The sequence below is a fragment of the Rhinopithecus roxellana genome, chromosome 5, assembly GCF_007565055.1.
Source record: "Rhinopithecus roxellana isolate Shanxi Qingling chromosome 5, ASM756505v1, whole genome shotgun sequence".
Classification (NCBI taxonomy): domain Eukaryota; kingdom Metazoa; phylum Chordata; class Mammalia; order Primates; family Cercopithecidae; genus Rhinopithecus; species Rhinopithecus roxellana.
Genome location: NC_044553.1, coordinates 36,662,295 through 36,683,738, shown reverse-complemented (window position 1 = coordinate 36,683,738; position 21,444 = coordinate 36,662,295). Strand labels below are relative to the sequence as shown.

At 37.7% G+C, this 21,444-nt stretch overlaps 2 protein-coding genes across 5 annotated transcripts in view; one reads left to right on the top strand and one right to left on the bottom strand.

The window, feature by feature from the left end:
* FAM227B (family with sequence similarity 227 member B) overlaps window positions 1-21,444 on the top strand; it is a 307,689-nt gene that overhangs the window by 53,166 nt on the left and 233,079 nt on the right. For 3 of the 4 annotated variants that reach the window (XM_030931652.1, XM_030931653.1, XM_010356628.2), the window contains exon 9: window positions 5,236-5,337. The exons of the other annotated variant lie outside the window; for it this stretch is intronic. In XM_030931652.1, the coding sequence (XP_030787512.1) occupies window positions 5,236-5,337 (102 nt within the window). The remainder of the gene's footprint in view (window positions 1-5,235; window positions 5,338-21,444) is intronic. 4 annotated transcript variants of the gene reach the window in all.
* Window positions 1-21,444, bottom strand: part of DTWD1 (DTW domain containing 1) — a 161,773-nt gene that overhangs the window by 77,767 nt on the left and 62,562 nt on the right. The gene's annotated exons all lie outside the window — the stretch shown is intronic.

Sequence of the window (21,444 nt, the reverse complement as noted above, 5' to 3'; positions counted from 1 at the left end):
ATGTCCCCAAGACCCAAACACCTCCCATTAGGCCTCATCTCCCAACACCACTGCATTGGGGATCAAGTTTTCAATACATGAACTTTGGGGGACACATTCAAATCATAGCATCTCCCAATAACAGCAGAATACACATTTTTTTCAAGTCCACATTAAACATTTAATTTAAGATTAACTATATTCTGAGCTAGGAAAATATCCTAATAAGTTTATAAGAATTCAAGTCAAACACAGTATTTTCAGATCAACATGGAATTATATTATAAAATAATAACAGATATCTAAAAAATCCCCAAATATTTGGAAATGAACACAATTCTCAGTAACCATGGATCAAATCAGGAATCAATAAGGAAATCAGAAATTCTTTTGAACTAAATGAAAATGAAAACACAGATTAAAATGTGTGAGATATAACTAAAGCAGTATTTAGAGAGAAAATCATAGAATTAAAATGCCTACATTAGAAAAAAGAGGAAGTTCTCCAAAGAAAGGAAGTTTAGCTTCTACCTTAAGAAAGTGGAAAAAGAAAAAAAAAACAAACCTATGGAAAGCAGAAGAAAATAAAATAATAAAGACCAGAGAGAAAATTAATAACATTAAAAAGAGAAAACAAAGAAACTCAAATAACCAAAAGTTGGTTATTCCAGAATTCTAAAAATGAGGTAGGACAAGAGCAAACTGAAGCCTCTGTTTCACTGAGAGTGACCATAGAAGAAACAAAACCCAAATACAGCTCATTACTTAATTGAGTCAAGCTCCTAAAGGCTTAGCAAAAGAAGAGGAATGCCTATTCCCAAGCATAAATATTATGTACCTCAGTTTCTACAGGCCTATGAAAGATGCCCGGCTCTCAAACAGAAGGTATAAGACATATAAAGAAGGAAAGGAATTGTGGGGTTGTTTGGTATGAAAATGATCAGCTTAATGAGAAAATGTCACATTGTTTTTCCAGGTGAATATACAATTTTATACTCCTGTTAATATATTGAGTTCCCATTGTTCCTGAACAACCAGTGGGTCAAAGAAGAAATCAAAAAGGAAGTCAGAAAATATCTTGAGACAAATGAAAACAAAAACACAACATACCAAAACTTACGAGATGTAGCACAAGCAATGCAAAGAGGGAAATTTATAGCTGTAAATTCTTACATTAAAAAATAAGAAACCCATAGCAATTAGGCCAGAGAAAGAAATAAAAGTATCCTAATAGAAAAGGAAGAAGTGAAATATCTGTTGGTAACAACATCTTATATACAGAAAATCCTAAAAATTCCCGCAAAAAACTGTCTGATATATTATATGAATTAAGTTGCAGGATACAAAATCAGCATTCAAAAATTAGTAGTATTTCTGCACAGTTACAATGAATTATACAAAAAAGAAATCAAGAAAACAATTCTGTTTACAATAGTAATAACAAAAAGTAAAATAGTTAGATTTAAACTTAACCAGGGAGGTGAGAAATCTGTATACTAGAAATATAAAACACTGATGAAAGAAATTGAAGAGGACACAAATAAATGGAAAGATATCCTGTGTTTATAGATGGAAATAATTAGTTTAATTAAAATGTCTTTACTACCCAAAGCAACCTACAGAATCAATGCAATCACTAACAAAATTCCAGTGGTGTTTTCACAGAGATAGAAAAAAACAGTCCTACATTTTTTATGGTACTACAGAAAATCCTGAATAGTCTGAGCAATCTTGAGCAAAAAGAACAAAGCTTGAAGTATCAGACTACCTAACTTCAAAAATATACTATAATGCTGTAGTATTGTAGTAAAAACAAACAAACAAACAAACAAACAAAAAACAGAGAATTGGCATAAAAACAGACACATATACCAATAGAACAGAGAGCCCCCAAATAAATCTACACATTTACAATTAATTGGTTTTCAACAAAGGTGCCAAGAACACATGACGGAGAATGGCCAGTCTTCAGTAACTGTTGTTGGGATAACTGAGTATCCACATGCAGAAGAAGGAAATTGAGCCCTTATTTCACATCATTTACAAAAATCAAGTCAGCATGAATTAAAGACTTAAATATAAGATCTGAAACTGTAAAACTACTAGAAGAAAACAGGAAAAGCTCCATGACATTGGTTTGTACAATGATTTTTTGAATATGAAGCCAAACATACAGGCAACAAAAGCAAAAAATAGACAAATGGAATTGCATAAAACTAAAAAGCTTCAGCACAGCAAAGCAAACAGTCAATAGACTGAGGAGAGAAAATGTAGAATGGGAGAAAACATTTGAAAACCATACATCTGATAAGGGGTTAATGTCTGAAATATATAAGCAATTTAAACAACTTAATAGCAGGAAAGCAACCTGATTTTAAAAGGAACAAAGTAAATTAGTAAATAGTACAGTCATTTTAGAAAATAGTATGAAGTTTCCACAAAAAAACTGAAAATAGAATCACCGTAAGATCCAGCAATCTCATTTCTGTTTATATCCAAAGAAGTTAAAATTCCTGTGTTGAAAAGATTTGCACTTTCATGTTCATTTTACCATTAATCACGATAACCAAGACATGAAAGCAACCTGAATGTCCATCAATGGATGAATGGATACAAAAGATTTGGTATATAAATATATATATACTATATATATTTGGTATATATAATATATAACATATATGTATTAAAATATATAATATAGTTATCCATCACAAATATATTTCACAAATATATATATATTATATATATAGTTTATATGGTTTATAGTTTATATGGATTACTATATGACCTTTAAAAACAAGGATATTCTGTAATTTACAACAACATAGATGAAACTGGAGGATATTTTGCTAACTGAAATAAGCCAGGTACAGAAAGACAAATACTGTATGATCTCACATGTGGAATCTAAAAAAGTCAATTTCATAGAAACAAAGAGCAGAAAGGTAGTTACCAGAGGCCGAGGGTGGGAGAAATGGGGAAAGGTGCAATTATCAAATGTTACAAAGTTTCAGTTACACCAGAGAAATAAGTTTTAATGATCTGTTATAGTGCATGGTGACCACAGTAAATAATGTTTCAAATTTGATAAAATAATTTGATAAAATTTTTAAAATGGGCAAAGGCTCTAATCAAATGCTTCTCAAAGGAAGACATAAAAATAGCTATGTGAACAGTATGTGAAAAAATGCTCAACATCACTCATCATTAGGGAAATACAAACCAAAACCACAATGAGATGTCATCTCACACACCTATTTGATGTATGAGATGTTATCTCACATGGCTATTATCAAAAAGATGCAAGATAACAAGTTTTGGTGAGGATATGGAGAAAAAGAAACACTTGTATACAGTTGGAAATGTGAATTACTACAGCTAATATGGAAAACAGTATGGATTTCTCAAAAACTAAAAATGGAACTACCACATGCTCCAGTAATCCCACTTCTGGGTATACATCCAAAGGAATTGAAATCAATATGTCAAATAGATATCTCTCTGTCCACGTTCATTGCAGCACAATAGCTAAGACAGGAGATCAACCTAAGTGTCCATCATGGAAATCAGCCTAATTGTCTGTCAATGAATGAATGGATAATGTGGTGTAAATGCACAATAGAATATTCTTGGGCCTTAGAAAAGGAAATCCTAACATTTGTGACAGCCTGAATGAACCTGGAGGACATATTACCAAGTGGAATAAGCCAGGCTTATAAAGACAAACATCACATGATCTCACTTATATGTGGAATCTGAAAAAGTTGAACTCACAGAAGTAGAGAGCAGAGCAGTAACAGAGGCTGAGCTGAAGGCTGGGAATGGGCACATGTTCAAAGGGTAAAGAGTTTCAGTGAGACAGGAGGAATAACTTTGAGACCCGTTGCACAACGTGGTCACTACAGTTAATAGTACTATATTATATACTTCAAAATTGCTAAGAAAGTAAATTTTAAATGTCTCACCTCAACAAATTGTAAGTAACTGAGATAATGGATACATTAAGTAGCTTGATTTAATCATTTCACATTGTATTCATACATCAAAATGATACATTGTACCCTATACGTACAATTATGATTTATAAATTAAAAATAATAAAACATTAAAAATCAAAGAAGAAAGATCTGAAATCAACCACACCATCTCACATATTAAGTAACCGGAAACAGAACAAATTAAATCCTAAGTTAACAGAAGGAAGGAAATAATAAATATTGCAGCAGAGATAAATGAAGTAAAGAACAGAAAAACAGAAAAAAATTAACAAAACTAGGAGTTCTGTCTCTGAGAAGAACAAAATGGACAAACCTTTAGCTGGAATGACTATTAAAAAATAGGGAAGACTAATTACTAAAATTATAAATGAAAGTGGGGACAATATTTTCAGTTTAATGGAGTTAAAAGGGATTATAAGTGCTGTGAACGAATATATGCCAACAAATTGGAATAATGTAGTTGAAGTGGACAAATTCTTTGAAACATACAATTTAACAAGATGGAATCACAAAGAAATAGACAATCTAAACAGATTGTAACTATTAAGGAGATTGAATCAGTAATCAAAAACCTCCCATCAAAGAAAAGCCCTGTACCAGATGGCATCACTGGGGAATTCTACCAACATTTAAAGAATAGACACCAGTCCTTCTGAAACTCTTTCAAAAAGTTGAAGAGGAAACACTTTCTAACTCAACCTGTGAGTTAGAAGGTGTTACTCTGATACTAAAGCCCAAAAAAGACACTACAATAAAAAGAACAGAAACTACCAATATCTTTTATGATGAATTTTGACCCAAAAATCCTCAACAAAATACCAGCAAATCAAAAGCAACAGCATATTAAAAGGATTATACACCATAACCAATGGGATTTATTCCTGGAATGCAAGGATAATTAACTCATCAAATGTTTGCATGCTTTTTGTTGTCAGGTACTGTGCTAAGGCCTTGAAATACAAAGTTGCAAAAATATGATCCCTGTTCTTATTTAATCTTACTATACTCTTTTAAGATAAGTATATATTACCTACATTTGACAGATGAGAAACCTGGGACTTAATTAACTTGCCCAGGGTAATGCAGCTAATGCAAAACAGCCAGTGTTAAAATTTGGGTCTGCATTATGCCAAAACCCATGCTGATTCTCCTATACCAATTGATCTGCTCATAAAAATAAATAAAATTGCTGTCATCATGTAAACAAATTCCAGTTTTAAATTGTAATATTGACTTTAATTTCACACATTTTTTTAAGCCTGACAGAGAAAACCAAGATTGCTTATTCGATAGAATTTCAGAAAGTTATGTGAAGCTTTTCATGAGCATACCTCTAAGTCGAAAGGATGCATTCTTTCAGGTAAACATTGAAATTAACAGTTATGCTAATTATTTTTAAAGTGAATGAAATAGAAAAAATAGTTATTTTATTTAAAACTGTATGAGAATATATTTTGTTACTTTTGAAAGCAAAGTTGTCTGGTGTAGAGTATTAGTAATATTTTAAAAGTTATGTTCTTATTAACCCCTCAAAATATTGTATTCCCTGGCATCAAGGTCTTATTTGATCTCCTTAGTGACTACAGGTACTTTGTTTGCATGTTAATAATTTTAAAACTATTGACTCATTCTATGTATGTTCCTGTCTTTTTTCTGTTTACCTACAAAATTATTTATGACTTTTACTTTATAATGAATCTTGATCCATTTAGGAGGACTTTGCAAGTTTATTTTATGCCCAAGGACTAAGCACCTGTTACACTAAAGTACAGTGCATAAAATTATGAATCAAATGCTTGCCGAGCTTTTCTGTTATTGTACTAACTGATGGATAGGATTGACTCAAATAAGTAATGTCCCTGGGTAGTGTGAAATGAAGATGGTAGGAATCTCACTGAGTATTTTTAAGTTTACTTCTTAGCATTTCAAAACACAAGCCATATTCAGATACGTTGTTACATTAGCAGTTTATAAATCAGAAATCATAGTAAATACTTTGGAGTTTGTAAATGTTTTCATGAGAAAGCCATACCCAAAATAAAAAGGTAAGTGTCTTTCATGATGAAAATATAAACAAGCCTAAATTCACAAATTTGCCAAATATTTATATTTAATCTTGACCTATCTTACTCACAAACACATTTTTAAAGTATGATAGAAAGAAACTACCATTAGTAGACTGGAAATAAGGAGACTTGGCTTCATGTCCAGAATTTGCTACTGATTACCTGGGTGATTTCAGCAAGCCACTCAGTCTCTCAGGTTGACAGCTGGGTTGTGTATCAAATGAAGAGGTTGATTAGATCTTGATTCTTTTAAGACAGTGATTCTTAAATTGTTATCAAACAGTGATGTTCTGACAGGTTTTTACTTACTTGCAGCAAAAAGTTAATGATTAGGCATGTTGCAATTAAATTGTCTAAACATCACAAAAACACCTGTTTCTGCTACCCATATTCTTTCAGTTAGTCTATTCTTCTATGGTTTTTATATTTTAACTATTTACTGAGAGTGCCTAGTCCACCTACATGATTTTATTAAATCAAGCATGCTTTAATACAGGGTCCTTAAGAAAGGGATAAGAGGCTTTTAAATATGGACAAAGAATAAAATGGTGGTAACATTGTGTATCCCCCATTCTTTAGTTTCTGTTTCTGCTTTTATGATCCAAATATTCTTGCTTGTGATGGATATGTCTTTTGATAGATCTTATACTTACAACCTCTCTCAAACCATGATTTGACTTTTTCTGGGTTCTGATTTTCAGTAACTTTTTCTAAGAAGAAATTAGAAGTTGTTTGATTAAGTCACGAAGCCTCATTTGAGAACGGAAAAGATGTACTTAATGATTAGACTCCTTGACTTGCACTGTCTTCCTTTAAAACTCCCTGTCCATGCATTTATATGTGAGAGCCACCTCCCTTCAGGATCTCATCTCTTATGGACCATAATTTCAATTATTTTTAACTAATTCAAATAAGTGAGGGTTTTGCTACTATCAATGCATCTGATTTATATTTCCTAAGGAAGATAAATGTATTAATATTTAAGAAAGAAAACAAAAACTATCTTCTGGTCCACTATTTAGCACAAATTAATCTGAACCTAAATATATTTTGTATGGCTTTTACTTTCCTTTCTTCCATTGTCACACAATGATATTCTCTTAGAAATTTTCCAAATAGTTTGACACTTAATCTCCATCTCCTGAAGGCAGGATATTCATAGAAAGTGTTTAGAAGTTCCCTTTATTCACCTTATTCAGCATTTTAATTTTAACCATTGGTATAATTTGTGTATCACAAATAGAATATGCGATCATTTCTGGTAGAAAAAAATGCTCATGACTCATTTAATAAAATTAAATATGTCAACATATTATAGAGTTTTTCCTTTCTCCCTTCACTTCCCGAGAAAAATGATGGAGATCTTACAAGAATACTGTCACTTACCAGCAAATTTGAGCACTAATAGATTAAGTGACTGTATTAGTCTCCTACTAATGTTGTAAAAATTATATATTTAGTGGCTTAAAGTAATAGAAATTAATTTTCTTGGCTATGGAGGCCAGAAGCCCCAAATGAGTCTTACAGGGCTAAAATCAAGGCATCAGCAGGACCAATGTCTTTAAGAGGGCCCAGAGGAGAATCTATTCCTTGCCTCTTCTGTCTTCTGGTGGTTGCCAGTATTCCTTAGCTTATGGTTGTATCACTCCAATCTCTGCTTCTGTTTTTGAATTGCGTTCTCATTTTCTATAGTCAAATTTCCCTCAGCTGCTCTCTTACAAGGACACTTGTGATTACATTTAGAGCCCATGGGATAATCTCCTTTTTTTAAGTGGGGATTAAGTTAAGATCTTTAATCTTAACCCCCACTGAAGATCTTTACCACATTTGCAATATACTTTTGCCTTATAAGGTTAACATTTACAGGTTCCAGGGATTAGAACATGTATATATTTTGCACCAATATTCAGTCTGTCACAATGACTTGTAAGAGACCTTCTAATTCTAAAATTTTACAAAGTGATGACCTTAATGTGTGATTATAAATACTTATCTGAATGCAGAGTATGCAAGTAGTTGGATCAATTTGTCTTTAAAAATATTGTGTTTTTCTATGTTGAGTCACTCCCTGAGAGGAATTTAATAGTTTAGGGATTTGAAAGCTAACAGGACACTGGTAGTCCCTTTTATTTGTTGGTTTCTGATTTTTTTTTTCTTTTTTTTTTTTTTTTTGAGATGGAGTCTCACTCTGTCACCCAGGCTGGAGTTCAGTGGTGCAATCTCAGCTCACTGAAACTTCTGCCTCAGCCTCCCGAGTAGCTGGAACTACAGGTGCCCACTACCACCCCCAGCTAATTTTTGTATTTTTAGTAGAGACGGGGTTTCACCATATGGGCCACACTGTTCTCGAACTCCTGACCTCGTGATCCACCTGCCTCAGCCTCCCAAAGTGCTGGGATTACAGGTGTGAACTACTGCACCCATGGCCTCTGATTATGGTTTTAATATTGAAATAATACTGATTGCACTATGTAAACTCATGCAAACAACCTCCAGTTACTTTAAAATATACTTTTTATTGTTATGGCTCATACGCATCATTTACAAAAATTACTTTTAGGTTCAGGGAGTGCACATGCAGTTCATTACATGGGTATATTGTATGAAAGATCCTGTCATTCAGGTAGTAAGCATAGCATAGTGAGTTTTTCACCCCTAACTCCCCACATCTCCCTCCCCTATCTAGTAGTCCCCAGTGTCTGTTGTTCTCATCTTTATGTCCATATGTATTCAATGTTTAGCTCCCACTTAGAGAACATGTGGTATTTGGTTTTCTGTTTCTGTGTTAATTAGCTTAGATTAATGGAGCTGCAACTATGTTGCTGCAAAGGACATGATTTTGTTCCCTTTTATAGCTATATGGTATTCAATGTTGTTTATGTACCACATTTTCTTCATCCAGTCCACCACTGATGGATAGTTAGGGTGATTCCATGTCTTTGCTATTGTGCATAGTGCCAGGATGAACATACAAGTGCATGTGTCTTTTTGATAGAATGACTTATTTTCCTTTGAGTAAACATGCCGTTATGGGATTCCTGGGTCTAATAGTAGTTCTGTTTTTTAAGTTATTTGAGAAATCTCTAAATTGTTTTCCACAGTGGCTGAACGAATAAACATTTACACCAACAGTGCATGAGCATTCCTTTTTCTCTGCAGCCTTGCCAGCATCCATTGTTTTTAAATCTTTAATAATGCATGCTCAGACTGATGTCAGGTAGTATATCACTGTGGTTTTGATTTGCATTTCTCTAATGATTGGTGATGTTAAGCATTTTTTCATATGTTTGTTTGCTGTGTGTATGTCTTCCTTTGAGAATTGGCTGTTTCCTTTATCCACTTTTTAATGGGATTATTTCTTCTTTGTTGAATTGCTTAAGTTCCTTTATAGATTTTGGATATTGAGCCTTTGTTGGATAATTAGTTTGTGAATATTTTCTCCTATTCTCTAGGTTGCCTGTTTATGCTGTTGATAGTTTCCTACGTTGTGCAGAAGCTTTTAAGTTTAATTAGATCCTGCTTGTCAATTTCTGTTTTTGTTGTAGTTGCTTTTGCAGACTTAGTCATGTCTGCCAAGGCCAATGTCCAGAAAGGTACTTCCTAGGTTTTCTTCTAGGATTTTTATAGTATTACATCTTATATTTGTCTTTAATCCGTCTTGAGTCAATCTTTGTATATGGTGATAGGTAGGAGTCCAGTTTTATTCTTCAGCATATGGCTAGCCAGTTACCCCAGCACCATTTATTGACTAAAGAGTCCTTTCCTGATTGCTTGTTTTGTCTGCTTGTTGAAGATCAGATGTTTATAAGTGTGCAGCTTTATTTCTGGCTTCTCTGTCCTGTTCTGTTTGAATATGTGTCTGCTGTTGAACCAGTACCATGCTATTTTGGTTACTGTAACCTTACAATATAGTCAGAACTCAGGTAATGTGATGTCTCTGAATTTATTCTTTTTGCTTGGGATTGCTTTGGCTGTTTGGGCTCTTTTGTGGTTTAGTATGAATTATAGAATAGATTTTTCTACTTCTGTGAAAAATAGCATTAGTAGTTTGATAGGAATAGCATTAAATTTGTGGATTGCTTTGGGCAGTATGGCCATTTTTAACAATGTTGATTCTTCCATTCCACAAGTATGGAATGTTTTTCCATTTGTTCGTGTCATCTGTGATTTCTTTGAGCAGTGTTTTGTAGTTTTCCTTGTAGAGGTCTTTCACCTCCCTGGTTAGCTGCATTCCTGGGTATTTTATTTTTGGCTTTTGTAAATACAATTGCATTCTTGATTTGGCTTTCAACTTTAACATTATGGGTGTATAGAAATGCTACTGAGTTTTGTACATTGGTTTTGTATTCTGAAACTACTGGAGTTGTTGATCAGTCTTAGGGACCTTTTGGCAGAGTCTTTAGGATGTTCTAGGTATGCAATTATATCATTAGTGAAGAGAGATAATTTGACTTCTTTTACTATTTGTATACCTTTTATTTCTTTTTCTTGCCTGATTGCTCTGGCTAGGACTTTCAGTACTAGTTAATTAGGAATGGCAAGAGTGGGCATCCTTGCTATTTTTCAGTTCTTGTGGGGAATGCTCCCAGCCTTTGCCCTTTTAGTATCATATTGGCTATGGATTTGTCATGTATGGCTCTTATTATTTTGAGGTATGTTCCTTCAGTGCCTACTTTTGTGAGGATTTTTATCATGAAGCAATGTTGAGTTTTATCAGATGCTTTTTCTGTATCTGTTAAGATGATCATTTTTTTAAAAAAAATTCTATTTATGTGGTGAACCACATTTGTTGATTTGTGTACACTGAGCCAATGTTGCATCACAGGAATAAAGCTTATTTGATCATGGTGAATTCACATTTTGATATACTGCTGTATTTGTTGGCTAGAATTTTGTTGAGAATTTTTGCCTCTGTGTTCGTCAGGGATATTGGCCTATAGTTTTTTTTTTTTTCCTTTTGTCTTTTCCAGATTTTGGTATCAGAGTTTTTGAATTGAACTCTTTATCATTATGTAGGGCCTTCTTTGTCCTTTTTTACTGTTATCAGTTAAATGTCTGTTTTATCTTATAAGAATAGCTACTCTTGCTCTTTTTTTGTTTTCCCTTTGCATGGTAGATCTTTCTCCAACCCTGATGCTGGTTTGGTAGAATATGTGAGGAGAAGCCCTACTAAGATTCCTCAGTTTCTTTGAATAGTTTAAGTAGGATTGGTGCCAGCTCTTCTTTGTTCAACTGGTAGATTGTACTATGAGTCTATCTGGTCCAGGGTTCCTTTTGGTACATAGGTTTATTATTATTATTATTATTATTATTACTGATTCAACTTCAGAATTTGATATTGGTCTGTTCAGGGTTTCAGTTTCTTCCTGGTTCAGTCATGGGAAGTTTTATATTTCTAGGAATTTATGATTTATTCTAGATTTTCTAATTTGTGTGTGTAGAGTTCATAATAGTCTCTGAGAATCTATTGTATTTTTGTGGGATTGTTTGTAATATCTCCTTTGTCATTTCTGACCATGTTTATTTGTATCTTCTCTCTTTTTCTCTTTATTAATCTAGACAGTAGTCTATTGACATTGTTTATCCTCTCAAAGAATCAGCTTTTGACTTGGATGATCTTTTGTCTGGATTTCTGGGTCTCAACTTCATTAAGACCTGCTCTGATTTTAGTTACTTCTTGTCTTCTACTAGCTTTGGGGTTGTATTGTTCTAATTTTTCTGGTTCCTTTAGGTGTAATGTTATACTGTTAATTTGAGATCCTTGTAACTTCTCTATGTAGGTGTTTAGTGCCATAAACTTTGCTCTTAACATTGCTTTGGCTGCCTTACCAGAAATTTGGGCATGTTGTATCTCTGTTTTCATTCATTCCAAATATTTTATTTCTGCCTAACTTAGTTGTTTACCCAAAAATCATTTAGGAGCAAGTTGTGTAATTTTCATGTAATTTTGTGGTTTTGAAAGATCTTCTTGATATTGATTTGTGTTTTTATTCCACTGTGGTATTATTTAACTTTTTTTGAATTTATTGAGACCTGCTTTATGGCTGAGCATGTGGTTGATCTTAGAGTAGGTTCTATGTGAAGATGAGAATAATGCACATTTGTAGTTGATAGGTGGAGTGCTCTGTAGATATTTATTAGGTCCAACTGATCAAGTGTTGAATTTAGTTCAGAACTTCTGTGTCAGTTTTTTGCCTTGATGATCTGTCTAATGCTGTCAGTGGGGTGTTGAAGTTTCCCACTAATATTGTGTGGCTAAGTCTTTTCATAGGTCCATAAGTACTTGTTTTATGAATCTGGGTGCTTCAATATTGGATGTGTATATATTTAGGAAAGTTAAGGCTTCTTGTTGAATTGAACCCTTTATCATTATGTAGGGCCTTCTTTGTCCTTTTTTACTGTTATCAGTTAAATGTCTGTTTTATCTTATAAGAATAGCTACTCTTGCTCTTTTTTTGTTTTCCCTTTGCATGGTAGATCTTTCTCCAACCCTGAGGCTGTGGGTATCATTATATGTGAGTTGGGTCTCTTGAGGAAAGTAGATAGATGGGTCTTTTAAGTCAACTTGCCACTCTGTTCCTTTTAAGTGGGGCATTAAGACTGTATACATTTAAAGTAAGTATTGATATGTGAGATTTTGATTCTATTGTGAAGTTCTTAGCTTATTGTTTTGTATCTTCTATTATGTAGTTGCTTTATTGAGTATGTGGGTTATATACTTAAGTTTAATTTTGTGTTAGTAGGCGTCATTTTTTTGTTTCTACATTTAGAACTATCTTAATGATATCTTATAAGGCTGGTATAGTGGTACTGAATTACCTTAGTGATTGCTTGTCTGAAAAATATTCTGTTCCTCCTTTACTTATGAAGCTTAGTTTAGTGGGATATGAAATTCTTGGTGGGAATTCATTTTCTTTGACAGTGCTGAAAATAGACCTCTAATCTATTCTGGCTTGAAAGGTTTCTGCTGAGAAGTCTGCTGTAAGCCTGATGGGATTCCCTTCATACATAATCTGACCATTTTCTCTAGGTGACTGTAAGATATTTTTATTAGCATTGGCCTTAGACACTCTGGTGACTGTATGCCTTCATGATATTCATTTTGTATGGTATCTGGCGGGTGTTCTCTTGATTTCTTAAATCTGAATGTCTATATCTCTAGCAAAATTAGGAAATTTTTCTTGAATTATTTTTTCAAATATGTTTTCCAGGTTGTGAACTTGTTCTCCTTCTCTTTCAGGAATACCAGTAATTCATACGTTTGGTTGCTTTACATAATCCCATTTTTGATACTTTGTTCATTTTTTAAATTATTTTTTCTTTATTTTTGTCTGACTGGGTTAGTTCAAAATACTGGTCTTCAAGCTCTGAAAGTTTTTCTTCTGCTTCGTCTAGACTGTTGATAAAGCTTTCAGTAGTATTTTGAAATTTCTTCAGTGAGATTTTTATTTCCAGTGCTCTAATTGATTTCTTTTCATGATGTTTAGCTCTTCCTTCATTTCCTGGATTGCTTTAGAAGTTTCTTTGTGTTGATTTTTAATCTTTTCTTGAATCTCATTGAGCTTCCTTGCAATCCATGCTTTAAATTCTTACTTGTCATTTCTGAGTTTCTTTTTTGGTCAGGAACCATTGCAGAGGAACTAGAGTGATCCTTTGGTGGTGTTGCAACATTCAGATATTTTTGGTGTCAGAATTTTTTTTTGGAGACAGTCTTGGAGTCTCATTCTGTCACCCAGGCTGGAATGCAGTGGCACAATCTCAGCTCACTGCAACCTCCACCTTTCAGGTTCAAGTGATTCTCCTGCCTCAGCCTCCTGAGTATCAGGGATTACAGGCATGTGCCACCATGCCCTGCCAATTTTTGTATTTTTAGTAGAGACGGGGTTTCACCATGTTGGTCAGGCTAGTCTCGAACTCCTGACCTTGTGATCTGCCCACCTCAGCCTCCCAAAGTGCAGGGATTACAGGCGTGAGCCACCGCACCCGGCCCATGGTGTCAGAATTCTTATGCTAGTTCCTGCTCATCTGGAGAGGAGTGGGTGGGTCTTTTGGCTTTGCCTCTATTGCCTTACGGTGTTTTGGCTTTGCTTCTATTTCTTTATGCACTTCTGTGGGCTGGTTTTATATTGAGCTGTGCAGTTTGACCTACAAGTTGGTTAATAATGCTTTCAGGTGAGAGCCAGTTGCAACATAAGCAGGTAGGTATGTACCTGATCTTTGTTTATTGAGGTGCTCTCTGTTGTTTCAAGTGAAGGACTGGACATTGGAGTACCTGGTGCTGTAAGCTAAGCTTTCCGTTCTGTGGGGTTGGAGAGACACAGCTGCATCAAGCTGGAGCCCCTTGCTTTCCCACAGATACACAAATAGCAAGCACAGGCACCTGCCCTGATGAGGGTTAATGGGAGGAGTTCCTTATGAAGTGCACTAAAGACTTTGCAGGGAGTTGAGATGGCTGCACCAGCTTCTTGTCCTACATAGGCAGGAACTTGATCTGTTTTCCTATTACACAACTGTTCCAGGGCTCATGACTCCTAGTTTAGATTCATATTCTAATCTATCTCTGGACTACAGTGAGGTTGAGAGCCACAATAAATACCTGCTTTGTGGCTATCTGTGGGAGTTGTTTCAGGGCATAATTTAATCTCTGAACCTGTTCAGACAGTTTTATGGCTTACCTATTTGCCAGTGTAACAGTACTGCTGCTGCTTGTAAATGGTGGGTGGGTGGGGGGCAGTCTTCACCTTTGGGCCCACATGAGTGAGTTTTTGTTCTGGTGGTGGTGGCTGGTTAGGTCAACCTGACTTCAGGCCCTGGGGAAGTGGTCCAGTGCCTGTAGAGTTGGAACAGGGTAGATAGGGTATAGGTAGGTAGTTCCCAGGCTCCTAGATGGCTTGCAGAACAGTGGGTATGAGTCCTGAAAGGGCTGTGCCAGAATCAGGGGAACCCAAAGTTCAAATGTTGGTTGTGGTGAAGAGTGGCGGGTTGGTCCCTGGATCACTGGCCAAACTCTTAGGTGGCGGCAGGTAGAATGCTTAGATGATGGAAACCAGGGGCAGGCAGAACACTTAGGTGGGGGGGAACCAAAAGGAATATCACAAACTTGTGGGAGTTGGGTTTTCAGAATGGCTCTGGACTGCAGATGAAATGTTCAAGTAGGGTAAGGTTGGCTGTGCAGTGGGCCTTTCACTGAGGAGGGGAAGATCCCTCAGCTGGGGCAGTGGAGACTGGCAGCTGTGGGGCACATGGCACACTTGTACTTCACTCTTACCCAAGCAGTGCTGGACTTCACTGTCAGAACAATGCAAAGGTGCCAAGCCTTGTTTGTTACCTTTTGGAGTTTTGTCACAGAGAAATGCAGACCTGTGATGGACAACAGGTGTTTAGGTGGATCCAGGGCTGCTGCACTGGGAACCCAAGTTGACAAGCCCTGCCTTGCAAGGAGCAGTGTGGGTAGGGGTCACACGGTCTTCAGTCTTGGTACTTCCTGGAGAAATGCAGTTGTGACCACCCACAGTATTCAGGCAAAGTTGGGGCTGCCACATTAGGAGCCCAAGTCAGCAAGCCCTGCCTGGTGAGGAGCAGTGGGGATAGGTGGTCACATAGTCTGTAGCCTGTGTACTTCCTGGAGAAGCTCAGAGCCGTGACCACCCAGGTTCAGGTAGGGGTGGGACCACTCTGCTGGAACCCCATGCTGGCAAGCATTGCCTACTGAGGAGCAGTGGGGCAGTCTGGCTGCTTCTTTGCACCATGACTGTAGCCTCTGTTGGGGCTACAGCAGATGGCACTGCACTACTCAGGGATTCAAGGCCTGTAGGGCTCCAGGTGGGCTTGAATGGTTCTTCTGCAAAGACTCTAGGTGGCTCTTTGTCTCAATCTGGAGGCTCCTGGGGGTCAGGAATATCTCTCATGTCTGGGATTGCAAAGGTCTATCACAGAAGTATAGATCCCCTCAGGACTCTCACTCACTCACCTTTCCCTGCATTAGGGAGCTTCCCCCAACTCTACATCAGTTCTGGGTGGGCAGCTCCCTGGCTTCAATCCTCTTTGTACTTTGTTGGTCCTGTTGCTTCCTTGGTGAGTCTTCATGGGATCTCGTTGACAATCCACTTGAGGTACTAGTATTTACTCACCAGTTTGTTTGATCTCCATGAGAGCAGCGTATACTAGCTGCTTCCCATCTGCCATCTTAAACTCCTTTATACATGACTTTCTAAAAGAGGATAGCAACAGCAAAGTTAAGTGAAATGAATAATTATGAAGCCTTAATTGTTAGTTTTATTCTCTATCTGAATTAAGTTTTTTTCACAAAACATTGTCAGATTGACTGGATTTTTAACTCTTACTTGTTTATGGCCCTCTATTAAAGGTACAAAGAAGTAATAAAATGGCCAAAAGCAAGTTATAAGAAAAAAAGACATGTGTATTTCATAAAGTAAATAATAATTTCTAAGGTGGCTGACTAGATGCAATCAGGAGGAATATCTGCTACCAAGGGACTGGGATATTGGGAAGACTGGTGCACTCTGAGCATGTCATCAGAGGGAAGGCATTGAGAGTGGCTGTAGAGAGAACACACATGCTGGGCTGGAGGGAGAGGAATATGGGAACTCTGCATGGGGCTGTCATGCATGGGGACTTCTTCCTGGCCCCAGTGACTCCTGGGGAAGAGGTGAAGTGAGCAGGCAAGGGGCAACCCACTCTCACCAGGGACCTCTGGAATCCTGGCAACAAAGGACCAGTGACCCCTATGGACACTTGAGCTAGCAGGGAGAGCTGGTTGGATATATGGTGGGGCAGAACTCTAGCCTGTGCAGAGGCCAGAGGGATTAGTGGGGGAATGTCTGTGATGGAGCACAACAGGAGTGCCCATACCTGAAGGCTTACCATGCTGCCCTAGGATACTTTCATTTTAGGGGAACTGTCAGACCTGAACAGAGCAGGATATCCTTGCCTGGGAGATGGGCCAGTCTGACCTGAGTGACCCCGTCTACCAGCCTCTCCTTTGGTCCAGCCTGTCCATGGTTGCTTGCGGTATGTCATTGGATGACCAAATGGGCTGCCTCCTGGGGGCCTACATTAAAGCTCTTGCAGTGACAAACAGTGCCTGACCATCAAGAGTTCCAGCAGAATGGCCCCTGTCTGTTGAAGTGCTTTCGCTGGCACCACACATCAGAGTGTTGTGGCCTGTGGCCCAAGAACACTTTGGCCCACCAGCACAGCAGGTTTCTAACCTCAAGGGGCCAGGGAACAAAGCTGGGGCAGGATACCAGCTCTCCAGAGTTGGAGCATCCTGCCCAGGAGTGCTGGGCTGAGCTGTACAGCTTTCTAATTTCTTTCAGAAACAAAGTCAATAAACTGAACCCACCTTATACCACAATTAAACCCGTGACAAAATCAAATAAAAGAAAAAAAAAATCCAAAGAAAGCAACTTTAAAGATTGAAGAAACATCAGCTCACAAAGATGAGAAGGAGTAAGTGCAAGAACTCTGGGATCTCAAAAAGATAGACTGCTTACCTCCAAATAACTATACTAGTTCCCCAGCAATGGTTCTCAGTCAGGATGAAATGGTTCCTGGGTCACTTGCCAAACTCAATGAGCCAGTCAAATCTGCGTATATCAATAATAACCTAATTCTAGATATAGAATTTAGAATACAGATTAAAAAGAATTCATTGAAACTCAATCCAAGGATTCTAAGGAATGCAATAAAATTATACAGGTGGTAAAAGACAAAATGGCCATTTTAAAAAAGAAGAAGCACTGATACAGCTGAAAAACTCACTTCAAGAATTTCAGAATATAGTTGCAAGTATTAACACAGAATAGACCAAGCTGAGGAAAGACTCTTCACAGCTCAAAGACTGATTCTCCAAAATCAACCAGTCGGACAAATATAGAGAAAAAACAATAAATATGAATGAACAAAACCTTCTAGAAATACGGGATTATGTAAAGATACCAAATCTATGACTCATTGACATCCCTGAAAAAGGGAGAGAAAGCAAGCAGCATGGAAAACATTTCAGAATATTGTTTATGAAAAATTACCCAACTTCGCTAGAGAGGCCAACATTCAAATTCAGGAAATGTGAAGAACTACAAAATACTATACAAGAAGACCATCTCCAAGACACATAGTCATCAGATTCTCCAAGGTTGACATGAAAGAAAAACATTAATGGCAGCTAGAGAGAAGAGGCAATCACCTACAAAGGAAACCTCACCAATTTACCAGCAGACCTTCCAGCAAGAGCCCTACAACCCAGAAGAGATTGGCGGCCTATATTCAGCATTCTTAAAAGAATTTCCAAACAAGAATTAATATCCAGCAAAACTAAACTTCGTAAGTGAAGGAGAAATAAGATCCTTTTCAGATAAGCAAATGTTAAGGGAATTCACTACCAACAAATCGGCTTTATAAGAGGTCCTGAAGAGAGTGCTAAATATGGAAAGGAAAGATTTTTATTGACCACTAAACGAACGACATTATAAAGCAATCACATAAAGAAGTCTGCATATAACCAGCTAAAAACACAATGACTGGATTAAATCTGCATATATCAATAATAATCTTGAATGTAAATGGGCTAAATGCCTCAATTAAAAGGGACAGAGTGGCAAGTTGAATAAAGAATACCCAACTGCATGCTGTCTTCAAGAGACCAATCTCACATACAATGATACCCATAGGCTCAAAGTAAAGGAATGTAGAAAAATCTCTTAGCAAATGGGAAAAAAGCAGAAGTTGCTATTCTACTTGAAGATAAAACAGGCAGAGGCAGAGCACAATGGCAGAATAGAAGCCTCACTGATTGTCCCCCCACAAGGACACCAAGTTAACAACTGTCTACCCAGAAAAAAACACCTTCATAAAAAACAAAAATCAGGCAAGTACTTATAGTGCCTGGTTTATAGCTTAATATCACTGAAAGAGGCACTGAAGAGATAGGAAAAGCAGTCCGAAATCACCAACACCACCCCTCCCCAACCCCCAGCAGTGGCAGTGTAGTGCAGAGAGCATTTCTGGGTGCTGGGGAAAGGAGAACACAACATTGTGAGGCAGTTAATCAGTGCTGTCCTGTTAGAGCAGAAAGAAAACCAAACCAAACTCAGCTGATACCGGCCCACAGAGGGAGCATTTAAACCAGCCCTAGACAGAGGGGAATTGTGGATCCCAGTGGTCAGAACTTGAGAACCTGTAAACCTTGCCACAGAGGGCTACACATTCTGTGTCTCCAAGTAAATCTGAAAGTCTGGGCCATAAGGACTGCGACTCTTAAGCAAGACCTATTACTAAACTAGGTCCAGAGACAATGGACTGGAGTGTGCAAGCAACATGTTGACACATCAGTAGGGGCAGCCAAGGGAGTACTGGCATCACCTCTCTCATAACCCCAGGCTGCACAGCTTGCAGCTCCAAAAGAGACTCCTTCCTTCTGCTAGAGGAAAGGAGAGGGAAGAGTGGGGAGGACTTTGACTTGCATCTTGGATACCAGCTCAGCTCCAGCAGGATAGGGCATCAGACAGAGATGTGAGGCCCTTATTCCAGGCCCTAGCTTCCAGATGACATTTCTAGACACACCATGGGCAAAAATGGAACACACTGCCTTGAAGGAAAGGGCCCAGTCCTGGCAGCATTATCACCTGCTAACTGAAGAGCCCTTGAGCCCTGAATAACTAGCAGCAATACCCAAGTACTACAGTGAGGGCCCTGGGTGATACTCTGAGACTTGCTGGCTTCAGGTTGCAACATGGCCACAGGCAGGAAGAGCACCAGGTGGGCTCTTGGGGTCCCTGATTCCAGGACTTGACTCTTGGGCAGCATTTCTCAACCTGCCCTGGGCCAGAGAGGAGCCCACTTCCCTGAAGGTTGTGTCCCAGGCCAGGCGGCATTCAGTAAGAGCTGATTTAAGAGCCTGTGGCCCTTAAGGAAAGATTGGCTGATAGTCTGGCAATATTACTCATGGCATGGTGTGGCAGTGGCTACAGGGTGAGATGACTGTGCCTTTTGAAAGGGGAGGGAAGAGTGGGAAGGACTGCATCTTGTGGTTTGAGTGCCAGCACTAAGGTTTTTTTCTGTAGTCTCTGGCTCCCAGGCAGCACACCTGGACCTACCAGGGGCCTGGGGAACCTCGCCACCCTGAAGGGAAGGACATAGGCCTGGCTGGCTTAGCCACTTGCTGATTGTAGAGCCCCAGGGCCTTGAGCAAACATATACAGTAGTCAGGGAGTGATTGCTGCAGGCCTTCAGTGAGACCCAGCACTGTTCTGGCTTCAGGTCTTACCCAATGCAGTCATAATGGTGATAGCCACAGGAGTGTTTATGTCACTCCACCTACATCTTTAGGTATCAGAACAGAAAGAGAGATTCTGTATGTTTGGGAGAAAGTAAGAGAGGAGAACAAAAGCCTCTGCCTGGTAATTCAGAGAATTGCCTCCACAAGTCTGCAAGAACCACAGTGTTACTGGGCTTGGGGTGTCCCTTAAAGTAGATACAGCTTATATCACAACACCCAAGTTATTTCAAGTATCTGGAAAGCCTTCCCAAGTAGGACAGCTACAAATAAGCGCAGACAGTGAATATTATAATGAATACCTAACTCTTTAATGCCCAGACACGAAAGAACATCAACTGGCATCAACACATCCATGAAAAGACTTCAGCAATTAACTAAATGAGGCACCAGGGACCAGTCTTGGAAAAACAGAGATATGTGACCTTTCAGACGAGATTTAAAAATAGCTGCATTGAAGAAACTCAGATCAATTCAGAGTAACACAGAGAAGGAATCAGAATTATATCAGATAAATTTAACAAAGAAATAGAAATAAAAAGAAGCAGAAATTCTGGAGCTGAAAATGCAATGGGCACACTGCAGAATGCATCAGAGTTCTTAAATAGCAGAATGGATCAAGCAGAAAAAAGAATTAGCTTGAAGATAGGCTATTTGAAAACACACGAAGGAATCAAAAGAAAAAAGAATAAAAAACAATGAAACATGCCTATAGGATCTGGAAAATAGCCTCAAAAGGGCAAATCTGGGTTATTGGCTTTAAAAAGGAGGTAGAGAGATGGGGTAGAAAGATCATTGAAAGAGATAATAGACAATTTCCTAAACCTAAAGAAAAATATCAGTATCCAAGTACAAGGAGGTTATAGAACACTAAGCAGGTTTAACCTGAAAATTACTTAAGATGTTTAATAATCAGACTCCCAAAGGTCAAGGATAAAGAAAGGATCCTGAGAGTAGCAATATAAAAGAAACAAACAACATACAATAATGCTCCAATACATCTGGCAGCAGGCTTTTCAGTGGAGACCTTACTGGCCAGAAGAGAATGGAATGATATATTTAAAGTGCTGAAGGAACAAAAACATTTACCCTAAAGTAGTATATC